General features: G+C 47.1%; 1 protein-coding gene across 1 annotated transcript; it reads left to right on the forward strand.

Annotated features, from left to right (window-relative positions):
- The first annotated feature begins 35 nt into the window (after positions 1-35).
- Positions 36-19727, forward strand: TEKT5 (tektin 5). The gene is made up of 7 exons (XM_028706585.2): positions 36-602; positions 6085-6168; positions 7644-7714; positions 8377-8520; positions 8937-9159; positions 16302-16456; positions 19186-19727. The coding sequence occupies exons 1-7, from the start codon at positions 36-38 to the stop codon at positions 19400-19402; spliced, it is 1461 nt and encodes a 486-aa protein (XP_028562418.2). The 3' UTR covers positions 19403-19727.
- The last annotated feature ends 2089 nt before the right edge of the window (positions 19728-21816 follow it).

Consider the following 21816-nt stretch of genomic DNA (forward strand, 5'->3'; position numbering starts at 1 on the left):
CCAAGCAAGGTTGAGTGGCTGGTTCAGGGAGTTAGATGGAATTCCTTGGCACTACCCAGACTGCCAGCTACTGCGGACCTCGGAAGAGTTGCTTGCTTCCAGAAGTGGCCCCAACCTCCATCAGCCAGGACAGCTACCAGTCTTATTACCTGCCAGGCTACCGCTACCTGAACTCATGGCGCCCCAGCTTGTTCTACAAAGTGTCCGCCTTCAGGCCCAACGATGAGGGAGCGGGGCGCCTCTGTGCCCCACTGCGGCCTCCCACCATCCTGCCGTCGGTGCGGTCCTCCTTGTACGCTCGCTACAGCCCCAACGACTGGTACAAAGCCAACCAGCTCCAGATCAAGGGCTCGGAGGCTTACCGGCACTGGGCCGGGAGGCTGAACGCCGACACCGGGAGGCTGGTACAGGACAAAGAACAGCTGACACGGCAGCAGCAGGAAGACTCCGGGAAGAATATCGGGCAGAGGCTAGCAGACATCAATTTCTGGAGGTCCGAGCTGACCTATGAACTCGAACGGCTGCTGTCCGACACCCGCATGTTGGACACAGCCAAGAGGCGCCTAGAATGTGCTGCGGATGAAGCCCAGGGACCACTGCAGGTGGGTGCTGAGGGTGGTCCAGGAATAATAATAATAATGATGATGATTTTATTATTTGTACCCTGCCTATCTGACTGGAAGAGTGGCTATCTTAGATAGCCGCTTAAGTGTCCTTAAGGGATGCGGGTGGCGCTGTGGTCTAAACCACTGAGCCTCTTGGGCTTGCCGATCAGAAGGTTGGCGGTTCGAATCCCCGCAACAGGGTGAGCTCCTGTTGCTCTGTCCCTGCTCCTGCCAACGTAGCAGTTCGAAAGCACGTCAAAGTGCAAGTAGATAAATAGGTACCACTCCGGCGGAAAGGTAAACGGCGTTTCCGTGCGCTGCTCTGGTTCGCCAGAAGCAGCTTAGTCATGCTGGCCACATGACCCGGAAGCTGTATGCCGGCTCCCTCGGCCAATAAAGCAAGATGAGCACAGCAACCCCAGAGTCGGCCACGACTGGACCTAATGGTCAGGGGTCCCTTTACCTTTACCTGTCTGACTGGATTGCCCCAGTCACTCTGGGAGGCTTCCAGCATATATGAAAACACAGTAAAACATGAAACATTGAAATCTTCCCTATACAGGGCTGCCTTCAGATGTCTACAGAAGGTTGTATCATTGGCTCTTTCTTTGACGGGAAGGCATTCCACAAGGCGGGTGCCACCATCGAGAAGGCCCTGTGCCTGGTTCCCTGTAACCTCACTTCTCACAGTGAGGGAACTTCCAGAAGGCCCTTGGAGCTGGATCTCAGGGTCTGGGCTGAACAACAGGGGTGTTCTTAACTTTAACACTCTTGGTTTGGTATGCAACTGTGCTGAGAAGCCATTTGGCTTTCTCTTGGGCAACCTCTGTGACCAAAGTGGTGGTCCGCCTTCCCTCCCTTAATAGAACCATTCCTTGTTTCTAATATCAAAACAGCACGACTCCCAGATCTTCAAACGACAGTCATGCTTCAAGTCCTTGGGAGTACTGTAATTTATTGCTTGTTTCCAGGCCTTTATTTCAGCCAGAACTCACTGGAACTCAGTCCCGGTACCTCTCAGATGGGTGCCATTGCCATTGTAAGAGAAAAAGGGAGGTTGTGCATGGTGAATTCTGTCACCTCTTTTTCTAGAAAAATAGCACTGCTCGTTTCCAATGTTCTGATACCTTTCCATAAAACCGCAATCAAGGCAATCAGCAGAAACGAGATAACCAACAAATCAAGTATGAGTAAGAAACCACCATACCACTAATAATAATAATCTAAAAGCAATGATCTAAATCAGCAATGTTGAACCTGTAGATTGCTGTGGTGCTCCCGGTGGACTGCAGGAGTAATAAAAGTGATCACCTGGTTTCTCCTTAGTGATTGCAGCACACCACTCCGCCGCTGCTTAGAAAGGTTGTATTTGCTGCGCTGGCGGCAAGTGGTGAAAGGAGGGAGTGCCCCCCCCCCAAGCTCAACAACAACTCTGGTGTCTATCCCTAAAAAAAGCTCAAGAACTATGGGCAATAATAGGTAGATCATTGCCAGTTTTATTATACTTGGAGTAGATCTCAGTCTCTATAGAGTTGGTCATGCCTGATCTAGATGGTCACAAGCAACTGCAGTCAAATCTTATTTAAAAACACCATCCAGAACAGGTCCACTGAGAAAAAGCCATTTGTAGTCACGTGGGTTAAACCACAGGGCCTAGGACTTGGCGATCAGAAGGTCAGCGGTTCAAATCCCCGCGACGGGGTGAGCTCCCGTTGCTCAGTCCCTGCTCCTGCCAACCTAGCAGTTCAAAAGCACGTCAAAGTGCAAGTAGATAAATAGGTACCGCTCCGGCAGGAAGGCAAACGATGTTTGCGTGCGCTGCTCTGGTTCGCCAGAAGCGGCTTAGTCATGCTGGCCACATGACCTAGAAGCTGTATGCCGGCTCCCTTGGCCAGTAAAGCAAGATGAGCGCTGCAACCCCAGAGTCGACCATGATTGGACCTAATGGTCAGGGATCCCTTTACCTTTACCTTTAACACAGCACCCCAGACCCACTTTGCACTGGGCAAGGGGGAGATTTGAACTGAGTGTTCCTCCAACTAAGCTGGCTTTCTGCCACCCACGGAGCGAGATCTCACTTTCCCCTTCGTCTGCAAAATGTCCCGGTGGGCAGGAATGCTGAGAACGGGGAGCCCACCAGTGGTAGCTGGCAGAAAGCCCCCAGATGGTGCTACAACAGCGGCAAGAGTCTTGATAGCACAAGGATGGAAGAATGAAGAAACCCCGACGAAAGAACAGTGGCAAGAAAAATTGATGGACTATGCAGAACTGGCGTAACTGACATACAAATTGCGAGATAAGGACAACTGCGACTTTAAAGAAAAAAATTCCTTTCAGTAGCACCTTAAAGACCAACTAAGTTAGTTCTTGGTATGAGCTTTCGTGTGCATGCACACTTCTTCAGATACACTGAAACAGATCCTAGAGAAGGATCTGGCAACTTCTGTTTCAGTGTATCTGAAGAAGTGTGCATGCACACGAAAGCTCATACCAAGAACTAACTTAGTTGGTCTTTAAGGTGCTACTGGAAGGAATTTTTTTTGTTTTGACTATGGCAGACCAACACGGCTACCTATCTGTGACTTTAATGAAGAATGGGAACTTTTTACAGATTACTTAAAAAGACAACAAAATGAACTGGACTCCTTGGCAGGGGAAAAAATGGGGGGGGGGGGACAAGGAAGAGAATTTGTTTAGATAATTTGTTATGTTGAAAATGTTTTATATATATATATATGTGTGTGTGTGTGTGTGTGTGTGTGTTGTTGTTGTTGTTGTTGTTTAGTTGTGTCCGACTCTTTGTGACCCCATGGACGAGAGCACGCCAGGCACTCCTGTCTTCCACTGCCTCCCGCAGCTTAGTCAAACTCATGTTAGTAGCTTTGAGAACACTGTCCAACCATCTCGTCCTCCGTCATCCCCTTCTCCTTGTGCCCTCAATTTTTCCCAGCATCAGGGTCTTTTCCAGGGAGTCTTCTCTTCTCATGAGATGGCCAAAGTATTGGAGCCTCAGCTTCAGGATCTGTCCTTCCAGTGAGCACTCAGGGCTGATTTCCTTCAGAATGGCTGCGTTTGATCTTCTTGCAGTCCATGGGACTCTCCAGCACCATAATTCAAAAGCCTCAATTCTTTGGTGATCAGCCTTCTTTATGGTCCAGCTCTCACTTCCATACATCACTACTGGGAAAACCATACCTTTAACTATACGGATCTTTGTCGGCAAGGTGATGTCTCTGCTTTTTAAGATGCTGTCTAGGTTTGTCATTGCTTTTCCCCAAGAAGCAGGCGTCTTTTAATTTCGTGACTGCTGTCACTGTCTGCAGTGATCATGGAGCCCAAGAAAGTAAAATCTCTCACTGCCTCCATTTCTTCCCCTTCTATTTGCCAGGAGGTGATGGGCCCAGTATAGCCCCCAGATGGGGTGTAGTCCAGAGGTGGGTGTGGGGCTGGACCAGCCTGAGATCTGTGGGATTTTGGACCAATCTCTCTGCCTCTGAGCGACAGCGTCAGCCACCAATTTGGGCCCATTCGCTGTGCCAGCTCCAAGCTTCCGAAGCAATCTTACTGACCCCTCTCTGTTCTGCCGCTTCATAAAGTACCACTGTGGGTGGCTGTAGGTTTGGATTGCACCCTCAGGTTGTTGCAGCAGTGAGAACGACAAATAACATTGGGGGCACACAGAAGAAAATGGACAAGATTCACTTAACCAGCCCTGTCGCCAGAAGCCCTGAGCAAGGACGACTGAAGGGCGGGTTCTGAACTGTCTTCAAAGACAGCCCCATGGGGCCTTGCCAGATGCTCGGGGATCACTTCTTTAACCCGACTGTTGAGAACCTTTGGTTTCGGAACAAAAAAGCATGCAAGCTTCCCTTAAGCTGTAGAAAAGGGCACACAACACACAGGTCCCAAAATTCAGAGAGTAAATGGCAGGCTTTGTTGAACAGTGACGTGCAGCGGTTAAGGCTGATAGCACCCTTGCCCTGACTCTTCCTAGTCCGGTCTTGCTTTTTGAGTCTAAAACTGGCCACAAGGTGGTGTACTAGTCTCGCTTTTCAAATAGATGTGGCTCAGTTTTCTTTTGGGTAGAGCAGCCAAGACGGGTTGCATGTCCCCTTCAAGCCTGACAGGGGTCTAGAGGCAGAAGTGCAAAGTTTCCAGTAGTGTAGCGAGCCCAGGGTGTGTGGGTGGTGGTCCAGACTGGAAGGGAGGGGTCATAGGGAGGCACAGAAGTCTGTACTGTGCGTTGGGGGTTGGGATTCTAGGGGGCAGGGGAGCTTGAGGGTGTCCCAGTGGTTGTTGGGTGTGTTGTGCGTCCCTGAAATCGGCGGCTGTCCTAAAAAAAGCTGATCCACTTTGATTTTCACCCAAAAGCTGAACAACTTTGGTCTGCCCCGGGCGCCAGTGGGGGTTGCTACACCACTGAAATCTTCTTTTAGTTCTTTTCCTTCTACGTCCACAACTTTGTTCCATGTGCTGTGATTGGATGAAACAATACTGCTGTCTTCTGGGAGGGGAATCTGATACATCTTCTTCAAGGACATTCAAGCCTTGCTGTATCTGAAGTACTTGGGCTGGGGTATTGTTTGGCAAAAACAGCATACAAAAATTCGTATTAGGGGGTTCGCAAAAATCTGTGCATTAGGCAAAATTGCATACAAAAAAAAGTGGCGATTAGGAGAAATTCATACCACAACACTGACGAATTCTCATGAAGACCTTTTAAAACAAATGAATTGCAAACTGATATGGAAACGTGGAGATCTGATTGCTGGCTGATGGCTGAAGTGCCCATAATGTCTGCAGCTTAGGCATCAGTTGGACAAACTTGAAGACGTACAAATCTTCCCTAAGCATCAGCACTTAATAATAAGGCCAGATATGGAAGAGGAAAACGTACATTAATCTGTGAATTTTCGGGGGGCGGGGGCGGGGCGGAATGCATGTAGACAAGTATCTCCCTGCAAAATACACATTTTGATTCTTTCTTTATTTTGAGATGACAGCAGCTTTGGGCATCCAGGAAGTGTAAAAGTCAGTGGATAACTAGAAGTGCAATACCAACCATATCTATCTGCTGAGTAATAAGTCTCATTGATGGGGTTTACACCTTAGTTTGGGGAAGTGTGGATCGAATAGTTTTTGTGTCAATATTCACACAAAAAATTGAATTCCTTGTGTGTCCTTAGGCTGACCCTTGGGGGGGAAAAGGGTCCAGTAATTTAGCCGCTAATGGGTCTCCTAATTGCCATTTTGATCATCCAGCGCTTTGGGTCCTAGCAACAAACAAACATCCATTCATCCACATGTTTTAGTTACAGGTTAACCATTCGCAGATATATTTGGAACAGTTTTCTTCCTCTATTAGGAGATCGAACGCGGAAAAGGAAAACACCTTGCAGTGTTTTCCCAAAGACTCACTATTAGTCTTTACCCCTCTGAAGGAGTTATCTGAACCCGTGGTTTTCTTGTCTGCTTTCAGGTGGCTTTGGAATGCTTATACAATCGGGAGAAACGGATGGGCATCGACTTGGTCCATGATGACGTGGAAAAGAATCTCATCCAGGTACAGCGAGCCTTGCCGGCTTTGTGAAATGAGTTTGCAGAAGGTAGCCAGAAAGAGCACTCGAGACAGGTGTTCCGTTTTCTTGATAAAACCCATTTTATGGATTCTCCCTTGGCTCTCTATCTTGCTCAGAGAAGTCCAAGTTTGACCTGAAATTTCAGAGCAGCATTTCCCAGCCTCTGGGTCAATGACCCGCAAGCGGATTCATGAATCCTGTGCAAGTGGATCAGGGGCTTTAGGAGTAAGCCCAAAACAATTATGGCTTGTGACCTACGGCTTTTTGTTTTATTGGCATATGGTCATGCTGTGTTGACACTTGTCACCAAACACCAGAAATGCTAGAGTCTTGCATCTTAAGACCTGAGAACCGCGATCTGGTGGCAGAGAAGACCTAAGGTCCAAAATTCACATGATAATAAATCATATGCATAAGCCAAGCACAATTTGAACCTAAAGCCAGATTATAGTACATAGAAGGAGATAGTTGTGCTCCTTAATTATTTTTCTTTTTAAAAAGCTCAAGAGATGTACATCACAGGTATACATTGGGAAGGGCCAGGGCCAGGTTTTAAAGCTTTTTCCCTATCCCCAAAGTGCATTTAAATTCCTTTTTCGGGCAGGGGGGTAGGGGGATTTTGTGCATTGTTACTCGGAAGTCTAAAGTTTAGCTGCATTAGATTCCTTTCAGCATAATGCTATTTTCACGCCAGAAACAAGTTTAGGAAAACTGGCCCAAACCCAAACTGACACAAAATTTATAATTATGTTAGTGCATTAAAGCAAAAATCAAAACAAATTTTAAAAAGCACCTTAATTTAAGGACAAATTGATTTATGGATGGAGAACTAGGACTCATTTTATCACATTTGAGATGTGCTATCCTCCCTCAATGGGCATTTATTATGATTGCATTTCTATCCTACCAAGATGTTCAAGGTGGCACACGTCTTTAAACCTCTTTTGCTGCCTTGATGCACAGCTGTAGTGGGTGAGGAATCCTTTGTCTCTATTCAAGCCTAAAGCCGTAGAATCAAACTGCCTGGTTCAGGAATTTTGTGACCAGCTTTCCATAAATCACTCGTTCGTGCTAAGATCCCTATTGAGGAAGACATGTGTGGGAAGCAACTTTTGTAGTATGAGAAGCAGAATGCAACCAGAAATCTGTGCACGTTCCCATTGTTCACTGGTCCCCAGATTTCTGGGGTCTGGGGACAAATTTGGAAATGTACAAAACTGTCATGGGTACCACAAAACACGGATGCTCAACACACACCCTTCAAAGCTCAGGCAAGACATCATCAGCCTGGGAAGAAAACAAAACACAGGCTTAAAAAACCAGGCAAGCCCTCTCCCCAAGAAAGCAACAACATCCCAACCAAACAACCGCAACAATGGGAAGGGCAGGGAGGCTTGGTGGATGTTGAGAATGCCCGATAAAGGATGCTCTTTCAGCAGGTGTCTATTTTCCATTACAGGAGGTTGATCTGATCAGAGCATGCCAAGAAAGAATGAGGAAGCTTGCAGAAAGGATTGAACAACAAATTAAGTAAGTTTTTTAAACACACACACACGCGCGCACAAAATATACATGGCCTTTAAGGGCGGCTGGTGAATTGGGCACCCCGTTCATTTGCGATGTCTCAGCCCCCGTTAGAACTCAGCAGCCTTTGCCTCGAGAAATCCTCTTTTAATGTGTAGTTCTCCAATGGATGGCCATCAGGTCTCTTGGCAGTTCTCAACAACAACAAAAGCCCTTTAACCTTCCTGGGTTGCCCGGCCATCTGGAATGGACCCAGAATTCACAACACTACCCAGGAAGTCACACCCAGCCCTCAAAGGGAGGAACGGCAAAAGTTTCCCTGCTGCTAAAAAAAGAAGCAGCATAATTGTTGGTACTACTGGGTTTTCCTTTAACCCCACCCCCCGATGGGGTTTCTATAACTTCACAGCAGGCAGAAATCCAACAGGTAAGGCATTTACTGGCAATAATATTGGTGAGTCTTCCTTACCTGTTCAGCTTCTGCCTGGTAAAAGGCACCGGTGTCATTCCGCCCATATTTTAGGCCGAAATCCACAGCTTGTTTTCACGGTTTTTGAATATGGAAATGGAATTTCCAAGACTTCTTCTTTCTTGCCCATTGTCACCTGCAAAAGGCTTTAAAATTGTAAATATGCTGCTATAACAGAAATCCTCATCCTCCTACACAGTGTTAACAGAGATGCCCAACATGCTCTCGAGAGGGACCTTGGAGACAAGAACTCGGCCCATTTCATCGATGAGAAGTGCTATAACCTGAGGAACACGTCCGACAGCATCAATTTCTACCACGGAGTGGAAAAAATAGATGGAACGTAAGTCTGGGGCACTCTGCTTATAATAGCCATTGCTAGATTGGGTTATTGAGCCCACCTCTTAAAATCCAGGTGTGAAAGCAATCCTACTAAACAGAAAGTAAACTTCCTGGATTTCCAAAGATGAGCAATTGTACTTATTGTACAAAGCAAAGCTTCAGAGGGGGGAGGCCACAACATTTTGCTTCCACTTGGTATGTTTGTGAATTTGGCCTTTGAACATGCAGAAATTTGTATGCAAAATCCTTTTGTATAATTACAAATTGTATGGTGCCGTGATGTCGTGGATATATAAATTTCTTTTTTTAAAAAAAGAAAAAAGTACGCAATTTATTTTGCACACTGTCCCACAGCACCCTGGAACACAGGACATCATGCTGGTTTTTAGCAGTAACCCGGATTCTTATACCTTGCAGAGTGACGGTCCCCGAAACGTGGGCCAAGTTTAGTGATGACAACATCCGGTATTCACAGAATGCACGGGCCAACACAGCCACCCTCTGCAGCGAAGCGGACCACACCCTGGAAACCACTTCCGACGATATGTGGAGGCAGTGGACAAACACGAATTTGGCCTTCGACGCCCGCATTTCGGAAATAGCGGACTCCAAGAACCAGCTGCAGGCACAGCTGGCCAAGGTAGGAGGGCGCTGGTCTTCAAGAGGCTGGGCGGGTTAGGCAGAGACTGCTCTGCTGAGAGCTGGGGATGGAAGAGACTTCAGGTGGAAATGGAGGCAGGAGTGGAAAATGCCCATGTTCCCTCCTTCCTCCTGGGTCCAGAATGGAAACCAAACCAGTGAATATCGCCAATATTTCCCAATACAAAGCTGCCCAGCTGCTAAGATCCTTTGTTTTGGTGGTCCTAGAGCTCTCCCACCTCTTTCCCCTAGCTGTATAAACACACCTCCTGTAAAAATGTAGTATAAACGCTGACAACTGGCCTGTGAGCGCTTCAGTTGGAGAACACCCTTTACCAATGGTGTCATGGGCTTTGAAGACGCTCAAACTCAGGACACAAGGGAGAAACGTGCTAAGTGGAAAGCACACTTGGCAAACCCTCACCGTGATCAATTCCTACCCAGAAATCTATGCCCCCACTGTGGAAGGACGTGTGGGTCCAGAATTGGCCTCCACAGTCACTTACGGACTCACCGTTAAGTTTGTGTTCATGGAAGACAATCTTACTTGGCTACGAGTGATAGGAGAAGAGGAGGAGGAGGAGGAGGAGGAGGAGGAGGAGGAGGAGGAGGAAGAAGAAGAAGAAGAAGAAGAAGAAGAAGAAGAAGAAGAAGAAGAAGAAGAAGAAGAAGAGGAGAGCTCTCCCACCTCTTTCCCCTAGCTGGGCAAACTCTAACTAGGTTTTGAGAAGGAAGAGGGAAGACTCTAGGACTCACTTACCGGGCTTTGGGTAGGCAGTGCGAAGGCTGGGGAGGGCCGCCCAAAAAGCCCTTGAGGGCCATGAGCAAGGATTCTCCTACCATCTTGCAGTGGGGGGCAGCTGTCCTAGATGATAACTTTTGAAGGCTACTACGCTTGGCATGGTGGGTGCCATCCGTTCAGTCGAGTGAGCTGGCCTTGTGGATTCCTCAGCTCAGGGATGTGTAGACCAGCCAAGCTGCGCTGTGATGTCACCATGCCACAGAACCCGGACAAGACCCAACAATGGGCGGTCATAAAAGGCATGAGCACGGGAAATGTGGCAAGCCCCACTAAGGTTGGGCATGACATGAAAAGGAGGTCCGGCAATCATTTTCTTTTCTCCGTCTTTGCTCTCAGTATGGGAGAGGAGGCACATAGAATTGGAAGGGACCCAAAAATCCCAATGTATCGAAATCTCAATGGAGCAGAAAAGATTATTTATGTATGCGGCCATGGCTCTGTGGATGTTATTGGCCCAGAGATGGAAAGAAGATAAAGTCCCTACCAGAGAAGAATGGCAGATTAAGTTGACGGATTATTACGAAATGGCCAAAACGACCGGAAGAATCAGAAATCAGGAAGACCAAAATTTTAATAAGGAATGGGGGAGATTTATCATTTATCTTAAAAATCATTGTAAACAGTTAAAATTGTTAGTAGGGTTGGAATAACACTTGTAGTTTAATGGTGAATTTTGGATATAATGGAGATGTAAAAAATTATTATAAAAGATGCAGGAGGAAATGACTAACAATAGGACCCACAAAGGGGAGAAGTCCAGCAATTTATTTGGAATCATGTTTTTATGTTGTACAGTGGTGCCTCACAAGACAAAAAGAATCCGTTCCGCGAGTCTCTTCGTTTTGCGGTTTTTTCGTCTTGCGAAGCAAGCCCATTAGCGGATTAGCGCTATTAGCGGCTTAGTGGGCTTAGCGGATCAGCTGATAAGCGGCTTAGCGGATCAGCTGTTAAGCGGCTTAGCGGATCAGCTGATAAGCGGCTTAGCGATCAGCTGTTAAGCGGCTTAGCAGCTTAGCAGATCAGCTGTTAAGCGGCTTAGCGGATCAGCTGATAAGCAGCTTAGCGGCTTGGGAAAAGGGGGGGGCAGGAAAAAACCCCTGCAGGAACTCGCAAGACATTTTCGTCTTGCGAAGCAAGCCCATAGGAAATTCGTTTTGCGAAGCACCTCCAAAACGGAAAACCCTTTTGTCTAGCGGGTTTTCCGTCTTGCGAGGCATTCGTCTTGCGGGGCACCACTGTATGTTGGATATGTGATTGAAAAACTTTAATTTGAAAAACCAAATAAATAAATTTATTTTTTAAAAAAAGAATTGGAAGGGACCCTGGGGCTCATCTAGTGCAACCCCCCCCCCCATGCAGGAAAACACAGTTGATCCTTATGGGGATCGAACTTGCATCCCTGACGTTATGGGCACCATGCTTCTAACCAACCGAGCTGCCCAGGCTCAGTGAATTGTGACAGTGTGACAGTGAATTGCTGCTTTCAAGTAAAACTTGTTCAATATTGGCCATGATTCTGGTGCTGTTGCTCCAAGAAGAGAAGAAGAAGAAGAATTTGGATTTGATATCCCACTTTATCACTACCCTAAGGAGTCTCAGGGGACACAGGTGGCGCTGTGGGTTAAACCACAGAGTCTAGGGCTTGCCGATCAGAAGGTCGGCGGTTCGAATCCCCACGACGGGGTGAGCTCCCGTTGCTCGGTCCCTGCTCCTGCCAACCTAGCAATTCGAAAGCACATCAAAGTGCAAGTAGATAAATAGGTACCACTCCGGCGGGAAGGTAAATGGCGTTTCCGTGCGCTGCTCTGGTTCACCAGAAGTGGCTTAGTCATGCTGGCCACATGACCCGGAAGCTGTACACCGGCTCCCATGGCCAGTAAAGCGAGATGAGTGCCACAACCCCAGAGTCGTCCGCGACTGGACCTAATGGTCAGGGGTCCCTTTACCTTTAAGGAGTCTCAAAGCGGCTAACAATCTCCTTTCCCTTCCTCCCCCACAACAAACACTCTGTGAGGTGAGTGAGGCTGAGAGACTTCAGAGAAGTGTGACTAGCCCAAGGTCACCCAGCAGCTGCATGTGGAGGAGCAGGGAAGCGAACCTGCTTCACCAGATTACGAGTCCACTGCTCTTAACCACTACACCACACTGGCTCCAAGGCAAAGACACAGCATTATAGAATTGTAGGTCTGTGGAGTTGGAAGAGACCCCATCAGTCATCTATTTCCACCCTCTGCAATGCAGGAATCACAGCTAAAGCATCCCTGACAGATGGCCATCCAACAGAAAATAGACTTGCTCCACCTTCCATGCGATAGCTCTTCATATATTTGAAGATAGCTATCATGTCACCTCTCAGTCCTCTCTTTTCCAGGCTAAACATACCCAGCACTCTCTAGTATAAAGTCATAAGGCTTGGTTTCCAGATCTTTGATAATCTTGTTTCACCCAGTATTGACTCTTAATGCCTATATTTAACGAGCATTTCTCTCCATTAAAAAAACCCAACCTTTTCCATTTCAAAGAATGTTTTTGTGTGCAGGAGGGAGATGGTTCAAACAAATCAGGACAAATGCTGCAGAAACTGTGGATGATGTATAACCTCCCTGCAAATGTGGTGCAAAAAATTAAATGCATCTCGATGAAATTGATAACCAGATCAACTGGAAGTCAGAAAGCATGAATTCAGAGTCAAAACGCCACAGGTGCCATTGAGGAGAGACTCTTTGGCCCAAATTGCCTCTGCAATCTGTATGCTGCGAATACGAAGATGATCTTTTATGCATAACAAGCCCATTTAATGAGACAATATATAGAGTCACCAAACAAGATGCATGCACTCTGTAACACTGGCGGATGTATTTATGCGTTTTGTTTTTAATTTTACAGTTGCTAGAGTCATTGTTCTCTTAAAAACAATTAACAAAAAATAGCACAGTTGAAACAACGACGCCGAGGATTGTCAGGAGTGGGAGAGCCCAGGCCTGCAGCATTCTTTAACCTCCCTCATCTTGAATACCACTTGACACATTTTAGCCACCCAATTTGAATGCCAAATTTGCTAGGCGGTTCCTTATTCACACTGAGACGCACCCCTTTTGTGTATGCATGACGCCGCAGCTCTTGCTCCGTGTGGAATTTTGTATAAGGTGAACACTTGTGTACAGGAGGTGGGGGGGGAACAGAACGAGAAAAAGAGAGAGAGAGAGAGAGAGAGAGAGAGAGAGAGAGAGAGAGAGAGAGAGAAGAAAGCTTCTGGAAACTGTGGTGGGGTGGAATGATTAGTGGCTCCAGCAGCGGCAGGCAGAAAGGAAGGAGGTGTCTGCCTTCTCCACAGGCAGAAGCTACAGATCCATTCCAGCCTTTTTCTTCTGCCTGCACCTGTCTCTGTCTCATTGCTCTGTCTGCATCTGAGCTCCCTTGGCCACCGTTTGTGGAGAGAGATATTTGGGGGCAAGAAGTTGCTTTTGAGATGCACAAGCAAAGAGGAGGAGGAGGAGAAAGAGTCATTGCACCCTCAGCCCTCTCCAGATCTGCCCTGCCTCTGGAAATCTTGGCACAGCTTTTTTTCTCTGAAGTTTAAAATCTCCTGTTTTGGCTTCTTGACCCCTCTTATTCTGGTTGCTTTGTCTGTTGTCATCCCCCACCTCTTTCTTGCTCGTCTTGTCGTTTTTTGACCTCCCTTCTTCCTTCATTGAAATAAAATAGCTAAATAAATAAAATATCCTGGGTGCGCACCTAAATGAAATGTGCTGCACTCACCCATTGCAGAATATTTTAAAACGAGGGGCATTACCATAAAAACTGAGTGCAAGGCACACTTTGTCCCTGCCTACGAAGGAGGTGTGGTGGTGGAGATTTGCACAAATGGTGAAGGATGCCAGAGGGCAGACTTGAACTTTATTCTCTGCAAGAGATGGGTGTATGGTTTGGCAGCTATATATATGAACTGATCTCCACCCAGCCTCTGGAGTGTGTGCTTGTGTGTGTGTGTGTGTGTGTGTGTGAGAGAGAGAGAGAGAGAGAGAGGGAGAGATTTGCTTCCTAATTCTTGGAATATAGCCACGAAATGATGTAGTTTGGTGCAATACAATCTGGTGACTTTCCCCACCAATCCGTTCAAGTCCTTTCAAGTGATGCGAGTTTAATCTGGACCAATGTGTAAATCGCAGTGTGCGATCCAAAGCCACTTGTAGCAAGTTTCTGCCAGGTGTGAAAGGTAGTTGCTCTGTAGAGACAAGCCCCTGTCCCTCTCCCAGCTTCTTCCAGCTTCTTAATTATACTTTTAAAGCGGAAAAAAGGAAGAAGACAGGAGACAGCAGCCAGGAAGGCAGGATGACCTTAAAACCAAACATACTATTAAGCTCCTAGTTGTGGGTTAAAAAGACGAGGCAGTGTTTGGTTTGGGAGTTCACTTAAAGGTTCGAACAATATTTTGTTTCGGAGGCTGCCAAGGGAGGAGATTCCTGCCTGCGTTATCAGTTATCCTCTTCCTCTGGGGGCAACATCTGGCAGGAAGGTCTCCTGCAGAAGCCCCAGGGGAACAAATCGGCCCTTTGCCAGAGGGCCCAAAGGGCAGACATGTATGCGATTCTGAATTAGGGAAGGGGGAGAGATTTGATGCGGTTCACATCGAATGTCAAATCTGCCAAACTCGCCTGAGTTTGAACCAAAACACAGCCGCCTTTTGAAACTTGTATTTCCCCGAATTTTGCAGTGACGTTGACCATTAAGTAAAATAAGGTGGGGAGTGTGGTGCAGCAGTAAGTCTAAGCCGTAGAACGTTTAAAAACATCTTAAACAGTGGAGCTAAAACCATAAAACTTAACTAAAAGCTGGAGGGTTTGATTAATGCTACCGTGGTTGTTGCCATCTTATTGACAGATCCTTCCTAAAAAGATCCACGCAGATTTCCCATTCCGATGTACAGTAGTACAGTGGTACCTCAGGATGCGAACGGGATCCGTTCCAGAGCCCCATTCGCATCCTGAATGGAACGCAAGATGCGACGGCGCGTCTGCTCGTGCGTGGGTCGTGTTTCGCCGCTTTCGCGCATGCGCGTGACATCATTTTGAGTGTCTGCGCATGCGCGAGCGGCGAAACCCGGAAGTAACGCGCTCTCGAGCACGCTCAACCTGAAGCACATTCAACATGTGGTATGACTGTACCTTGGTTCTCGAACTTAATCCTTTCCAGGAGTCTATTCGACTCCCGAAACCATTCAAAAACCAAGGCGCAGCTTCTGATTGGTTGTAGGAGCTACCTGCACTCAAGCAGAAACCACGTCGGACGTTCGGCTTCCAAAAAACGCTCGCAGACTGGAACACTTACTTCCGGGTTTGTGGTGTTCGAGAGCCGATTTGTTTGACAACTAAGCCATCCGAGAACCAAGGTACCACTGTATTCTCCCGCTCCCATTCCTCCAGGCACATTTCTTTCCAAAGAAGCCCTAAGAAGGAAATACTTTCCATTTGAATGGTCCCAGATGTCAGGGACTGGACTGAGGAGGATTGGTAGAGACAGCCCCAGCCCTCCTGAACCTTCCCAAGAAAAGGAGGACAGTATAGATTTAGAACAGTGGTTTGCAGAAGGTCAAAGCTCAGAGGCTGCAGAGGGGAGAAGCTGGGAAATATTGGGAGAGGGGCAGGAAGAAGAAGAATCACCGGGGAGAGGCAGCTGACAGATTCAGTGTCTTTAGAAAGCATTCCTGACCCCCCCCCTCTCCTAGGACCTGGCGGGCATTGAGAGTAGGAGAACAGAAACCTCAAAGGCAGAAAGCACAGTTCTGCTGGCACAAGGGTGATGTAGAATAGGAGAGACTGAGGGGGTGGGACTTTACCTGGAGCAACACCATTGTCTAAGAGAGATGGCATTTCTACCTCTCTCTCTCTGTGTGAATATTGAATAAAACACTTGGCAAGAGCTCTTCTCCTTTATCTGCTTCTTGGCTGCCACCGTGGGAGGGATCAGATTCCTTGAACACCAGAGGACAGTGGCGAAAGTCGCATCAGTCAAGGAGGCAGCAAGCACTGTAGGGGGAAAACAACAACTGTTATGTACTGAAGTTCTCACCCTGGGCCAGCAGGCGGATACTGTAGATAGTTTTCACTCAGGTCCACATATGCAAACAAGGAAAGTGACGTTCAGTGATTGGATAGTTACAGAAAGTTGTTACTGTTGCGTTGTAGTGGAGCTCTATATAAGCAGGCTGGCTGAACCCTTCAGTTCAGTTCAGTTCTGGCCTGTGAATAAACAAGAGCTGTTTGAAGAATCGCTGTGTCATCTGATATGTTCACCCACAACTTAACAACCATACCATTTTCTTCTCCTCCTTCTCCTTTCAGACACTGCAAGAAATCTTTCAGACAGAAAATACAATAATGTTGCTGGAAAGAGCCATAATGGCTAAGGAGAGCCCACTCAAGGTAGCCCAGACACGCCTTGAAGCCCGAACATGGCGGCCAAATATGGAGTTGTGCCGGGACGTACCCCAGTACAAGTGAGTGAGCCCCCCCACTCATCTCCCACCCTCCAGATATTGCCGCCTGAGGGCCTATCACATTCCAGATCTATTTGCTGTTGTTGCAAAATGCATTGAGGATTATTAGTGTTACAGGATTCGGGGAGTCGGTTTGGACGCCGTCTTTGAGCTCCCTTCGCTTTCTATTTCTGCAAGATGGAATTCTGCAATCAGCGTTTCTCACACTTGGGTCCCATCCACCTTTTGTGGGACTACAACTCCTATCATCCCTAGCTAGCAAGAGCTGTGGTCAGGGATGATGGGAAACTGTAGTCCAACAATAGCTAGGGACCCATGTTTGAGAAACACAGAAGTGTTCAAACCAGTTGGTGGTCCCTAGCCAAGTCTCCTAGACATCTTTTTACATGACTAAAGGGACGCGGGTGGCGCTGTGGGTTAAACCACAGAGCCTAGGACTTGCCAATCAGAAGGTCGGTGGTTTGAATCCCCACAACGGGGTGAGCTCCCGTTTCTCGGTCCCTGCTCCTGCCAACCTAGCAGTTCGAAAGCACGTCAAAGTGCAAGTAGATAAATAGGTACCACTCCGGCAGGAAGGTAAACGGCGTTTCCGTGTGCTGCTCTGGTTCGCCAGAAGCGGCTTAGTCATGCTGGCCACATGACCCGAAAGCTGTCTGCGGACAAACGCCGGCTCCCTCGGCCTATAGAGCGAGATGAGCGCGCAACCCCAGAGTCGGTCACGACTGGACCTAATGGTCAGGGGTCCCTTTACCTTTACCTTTAAGGACACCATCACCCAACTGCTTTATTGCAGGAGTATTATGCAAGATGCCTTTCACGCAATGGGCCCGTCTACACTGCTGTTTGTCCTGTGATTTCTTGTCCGAGAGGAGCTATTTTTGTCCCACTGCTTTCCCATGGTTTATGGCTGAACTCAAACAAATGCCAATATGCAGAAAACCCAATTGGTTCCAATTCATCAGTAAGCCGTGGGTTTTCCCAGGGAAAGTGGCAGGACCAAAAGAAAGAAGAACTTGGACCCCTGGCTAAGAAATCATAGGATAAACGGGAGTGTGGATGGGCCCAATAATAATGGTGGATTTATTCTGCTTTATGTTTGTTACGCGACGCTTCCACAAGGCAAGTACATTATTACTGTCTGGATGAGCTATAGCGTAACAAAAGTGGAACATGAATAAACCAGAACATTTGCGGAATTAAAAGTTATGCGACTTTAGCAGGAGTTGAAATGAAGTCGTGTGATTGCTCCAAAACTTTTGCAGGTGCAGAAGCCGGCCTTCTCTGCCAACTTTTCAACGCCTGCCGAGAGCTTTTATAATCTGCCAGGCCAGTGCAGGCAATTAAGAATACATCCTTTCACAATGGCTAATTAATGTCTGCTTTAAACCTTCTTTATGATGTTTATTGTACAATTTTACGATTGCTGTAAACTGCCTTGATATATTTTTCATGACATAGAGGTATATAAAGATCTTTATCAATAAATATAAATAAATAGTATTGAAGGGGTGATCGTGTACGACTGCCCCGATAGCACCATGAATGTTTCTCTCTGCATTTCATAGCATCATAGAATAGTGTTGTGGACTATACTTTGCTCCTCACAGAACTACGCTTCCCAGGGGCGCCCTCAGCAAACTACAGTTCCCAGGATTCTTTGTTGGGGAGAAATCCTCCACTTTGGCATGGATGTGACTGTTGTAGACTGCATCTCCCATCATCCCTGACCATTGGCCATACTGGTTGGGGCTGATGGGAGTTGGAATCCAGTGACAGATGGAGGGCACCACGTTGGCTAACCATGCCCTATGTTTCTGCTCCATTTCTGTTCCATTGCTCTTTGCTTTTTTCCTAGCCACAAAGGGGCCCAGTGTGCCTCCCCACCCTGTTTTCCCTTCTCATAAAGTTGGGAGACAGAGGATGTTTTGACACCAGGCGCTGGCGGCTATCATGTTAAGGGTCGGAGAAGCTGTTTGCCGAAATCGTTTTTTTCGAAGCTACCCTCCCCCTCCAAAAAGAAAAAAAGGGTTGACTCATCTTTTCCTAGTGCACCTGTATGAGCCTCAGTGGGTGGGAGTGATAACATCTCCAGCAGCACAAAGCGTTTTACAGGATCTGGCTAAGCATCAAAGGGGTTTTATAGCAGAGCTTGCAAACACGGAATCTGCTCCGTCCTCTGCAAGAGCAGGGACAAAAAAGAGAGAAGAAAAGGAGTGTCACACCAGCACACAATAGGAACACAGCAAGCAGGCTTGTTATATTGAGCTTTGGTCCAGCTAGCTCACTATTGTCTACACTGACTCTCCAGGGTTTCAGAAATAATAATAATAATAATAATAATAATAATAATAATAATAATAATAATAATTGTATGGCACCCACCTGTGGCTTCCAACAGATATAAAAAGATATTACAGTCCTTTTATATCTGTTGGAAGCTGCCCAGCATGGCTGGGGCAACCCAGTCAGATGGGTGGCTTATTATAATTACAGTGGTACCTCGGAAGTCGAACGGAATCCGTTCCGGAAGTCCATTTGACTTCGAAAACATGCGGAAATGAAAGCATGGCTTCTGATTGGCTGCAGGAAGCTCAAGGACGACCAAGCCTACTGGCTGCTGTTTTGCTCTGGTATTCCTGGCTGATGTCTTTGTTTTTTGTCCAAGGCAGCCCTCAGATTTCTCCGTTAACAGAGTATCTGTGTGTCCCCCAACCCCACTCCCATTTCAGGCTGGTGAACGAGGTTTTCACCATCGACGACACGCTGCAGACCCTGAAACTGCGCCTGCGCGAGGCTCACGACACCCTCCAGCTGCTCATCCTCAACAAGTCCAAGCTGGAGCACGACCTTCTGGTGAAGGCCAACTCCCTTTTCATCGACAAGGAGAAGTGCATGGGGATGAGGAAGACCTTCCCCAGCACCCCTCGTCTGGTCGGCTACACCTGAGCTTTCCCGGCGACCTCTGCTCTGACATAAAAGGTTTGCAAATGATGGGAGAACGTTCTGCTCGTTTCATTGCTATTTTTTTTCTTTGTTTGTTCAGTTAGCCAACTTGACAAAGGAAAAAAAGAGAGGAAAGAAATTGGATGGCAATAAAGCATAAGAGAAACCAAATCGGAGAAAAAGGGTCGCAGGTTTTTTTTGCTCGGGGGGAAAACGCGAGGTGGGGGTGTGTGTCTCTTGCTGTGGGAGGAGCTACAGTCCACGCAATGCATCCTGGGAAAGAATTGGGCACTGGGGCTCACCTTTCTGTCCTGGCAAGCCCACCTGCGGCCTTCACTTCAGGGCTCCATGCTCAAGGAAAGTTCATTTGGGACACGCCGCCTGTGTGGTCCAAATTTTTGAAGTCCCAGCTTCATTTTTTTATTTGGTTATTTTGGCGGAATCTAGACACATATTTCAAAATGCTGTAAAAATCCTTTTTTAAACAGAGTTTTAAAAATATACAGTGGTACCTTGGTTTCTGAACATCTCCATTGATGAACATTTCAGGTCAATGCCATAAACCCAGAAGTGAATTCTTCCATTTTCGAATGCACCTCAGAAGTTGAACGGCTTCCGCTGAAGTACCGCTAAGTTTTTCTCAATTTTCTCTATTAAATTTGCAGACTGCCCTTTGTGCCTCGGTTTTTGAACGTTTCGGAACTCGAACGGTCTTCCGGAATGGATTACGTTCAAAAACCGAGGTACCACTGTATATTGAATTTGCCATTAACTCACCGTCACCATCTAGTGTCACAATTGTATAATGTTTGGCAAACCCTCACCGTGATCAACTCCCACCCGGAAACCTCTGTCCCCACTGTGGAAGGACGTGTGGATCCAAAATTGGCCTCCACAGTCACTTACGGACTCACTGTTAAGACCATTTACATGGAAGACAATCTTACTCGGCTATGAGAGTTGGCGAAAGAAAGAAGAAGGCATTTGTATAATACACTCAAAACATACCTAAAATGTTACATTTGCAGCTTTACAGCTGAGTCCATTTCTACCCCTCCTTTCCTCCAAGGAGATCAAGGCAGTGTTTGTGGTTTTTCCGCTCCCATTTCCATCCTCACAACAATCCTGCAAGGTAGGTTAGGTTGAGAGACGGTGGCTATATCCACAACATACATTTAAAGTGCATTGCTTCCCTCAAAGAGTTCTGGGGGCTGTAGTTTGCCCCGCACAGAGCTAGAATTCCATCACCCTTGACAAAACTACAGCTCCCAGCATTCTTTGGGGAGTACGCCATGTGCTTTAAATGGATGGTTTGGCTGTGAGCAGCGATTCACCTAAGGCTATCCAATGAGCTTCATCTCTAAGTTGAGATTTGGACAATGGTCTTCCAGATCACAGTCCAGAGACTGTGCCCCTCCTTTGCCCCTCCAGATGTTGCTGAACTGGAGAGCGAGAGGGGTCTGTGCGAGAGGTCGGTGCCTCTAGCTCTCCAGGCTTCAGCGAAAGCGACGCGAAGCCTCCAGAGCACAGAGGGAGCGCTCCCTCTGCGCTTCGGAGGCTTCGCGTTGCTATTGCTGAAGCCAAGGAGCCTGCATTCGCTCCATAGGACGCACACACATTTCCCCTTAATTTTTGGAGGGGAAAAAGTGCGTCCTATAGGGCGAAAAATACAGTACTATTACTCAGCATGGAGGCAGGAATTATTGGGGGTAAAGTTGACATTAAAGGAAAAAAACCATGGATGACATTTATTAATATTAAAGTCACCTATGGTATCTTCCAAGATGGATGGTTTATTGAGCAGCCATCAGGATTTGTTTGCATGAAGTTTACGGGGAGATTGTACAACACTGACTTTCCGCTGAGCTTTGATTCTGATTTGTGTGTGGGGCAATCCCCCACCCCTTTAGTTACTGCCAAAAGACCGGTTTTGTGGGGCAGTATATTAGATGCACAGAAGCACTGAAACCCTCTGGTTCTGCCAATGTGCGGTTGATTCCCACCCATAAATAGCAAGAATCAGGAGGCGCCCTTTGAGTCTGCTCAGACAAAGTGCAGAAAGCAATGTTGTCTTCCAAGACTTGTTTTCATGCAAAAACACAGAGCAATTCAGCGCTTCCCGCCCTCCCCTCCCTTCTACCCGCCCCCGTTCTGATCTAAAGGCAGCGCGGAGCAAAAAGTCAAATCCTTGTATGTCACGCAGGAACGTATTCTCAGGGAACCCGTCATTAGATCATTGTTTCATCCGGTGCCCTGTTCAAAGAGACTCTCTTGCCCTGGGTCTCCACCTCCGAGTCTCTATATATAGCCTTACTTTCATTTCTAAAACCGTCTGTTTTAAATTTCTGAAAAGAGATCTTGGGCTGGGCCTCCGCCAAGTTCAGATACTGCGCATTCCTAACTTACAGTGCAAATGG

The sequence above is a fragment of the Podarcis muralis genome, chromosome 14, assembly GCF_964188315.1.
Source record: "Podarcis muralis chromosome 14, rPodMur119.hap1.1, whole genome shotgun sequence".
NCBI lineage: Eukaryota > Metazoa > Chordata > Lepidosauria > Squamata > Lacertidae > Podarcis > Podarcis muralis.

Excerpts from the sequence above, each read along its gene's own strand:
- TEKT5 (XM_028706585.2), top strand. The coding sequence starts at position 36 with ATGGAATTCCTTGGCACTACCCAGACTGCCAGCTACTGCGGACCTCGG. Across the intron at positions 7,715-8,376 it reads AGGATTGAACAACAAATTAA|TGTTAACAGAGATGCCCAAC; the intron begins GTAAGTTTTTTA and ends CCTCCTACACAG. Across the intron at positions 16,457-19,185 it reads CGGGACGTACCCCAGTACAA|GCTGGTGAACGAGGTTTTCA; the intron begins GTGAGTGAGCCC and ends CTCCCATTTCAG.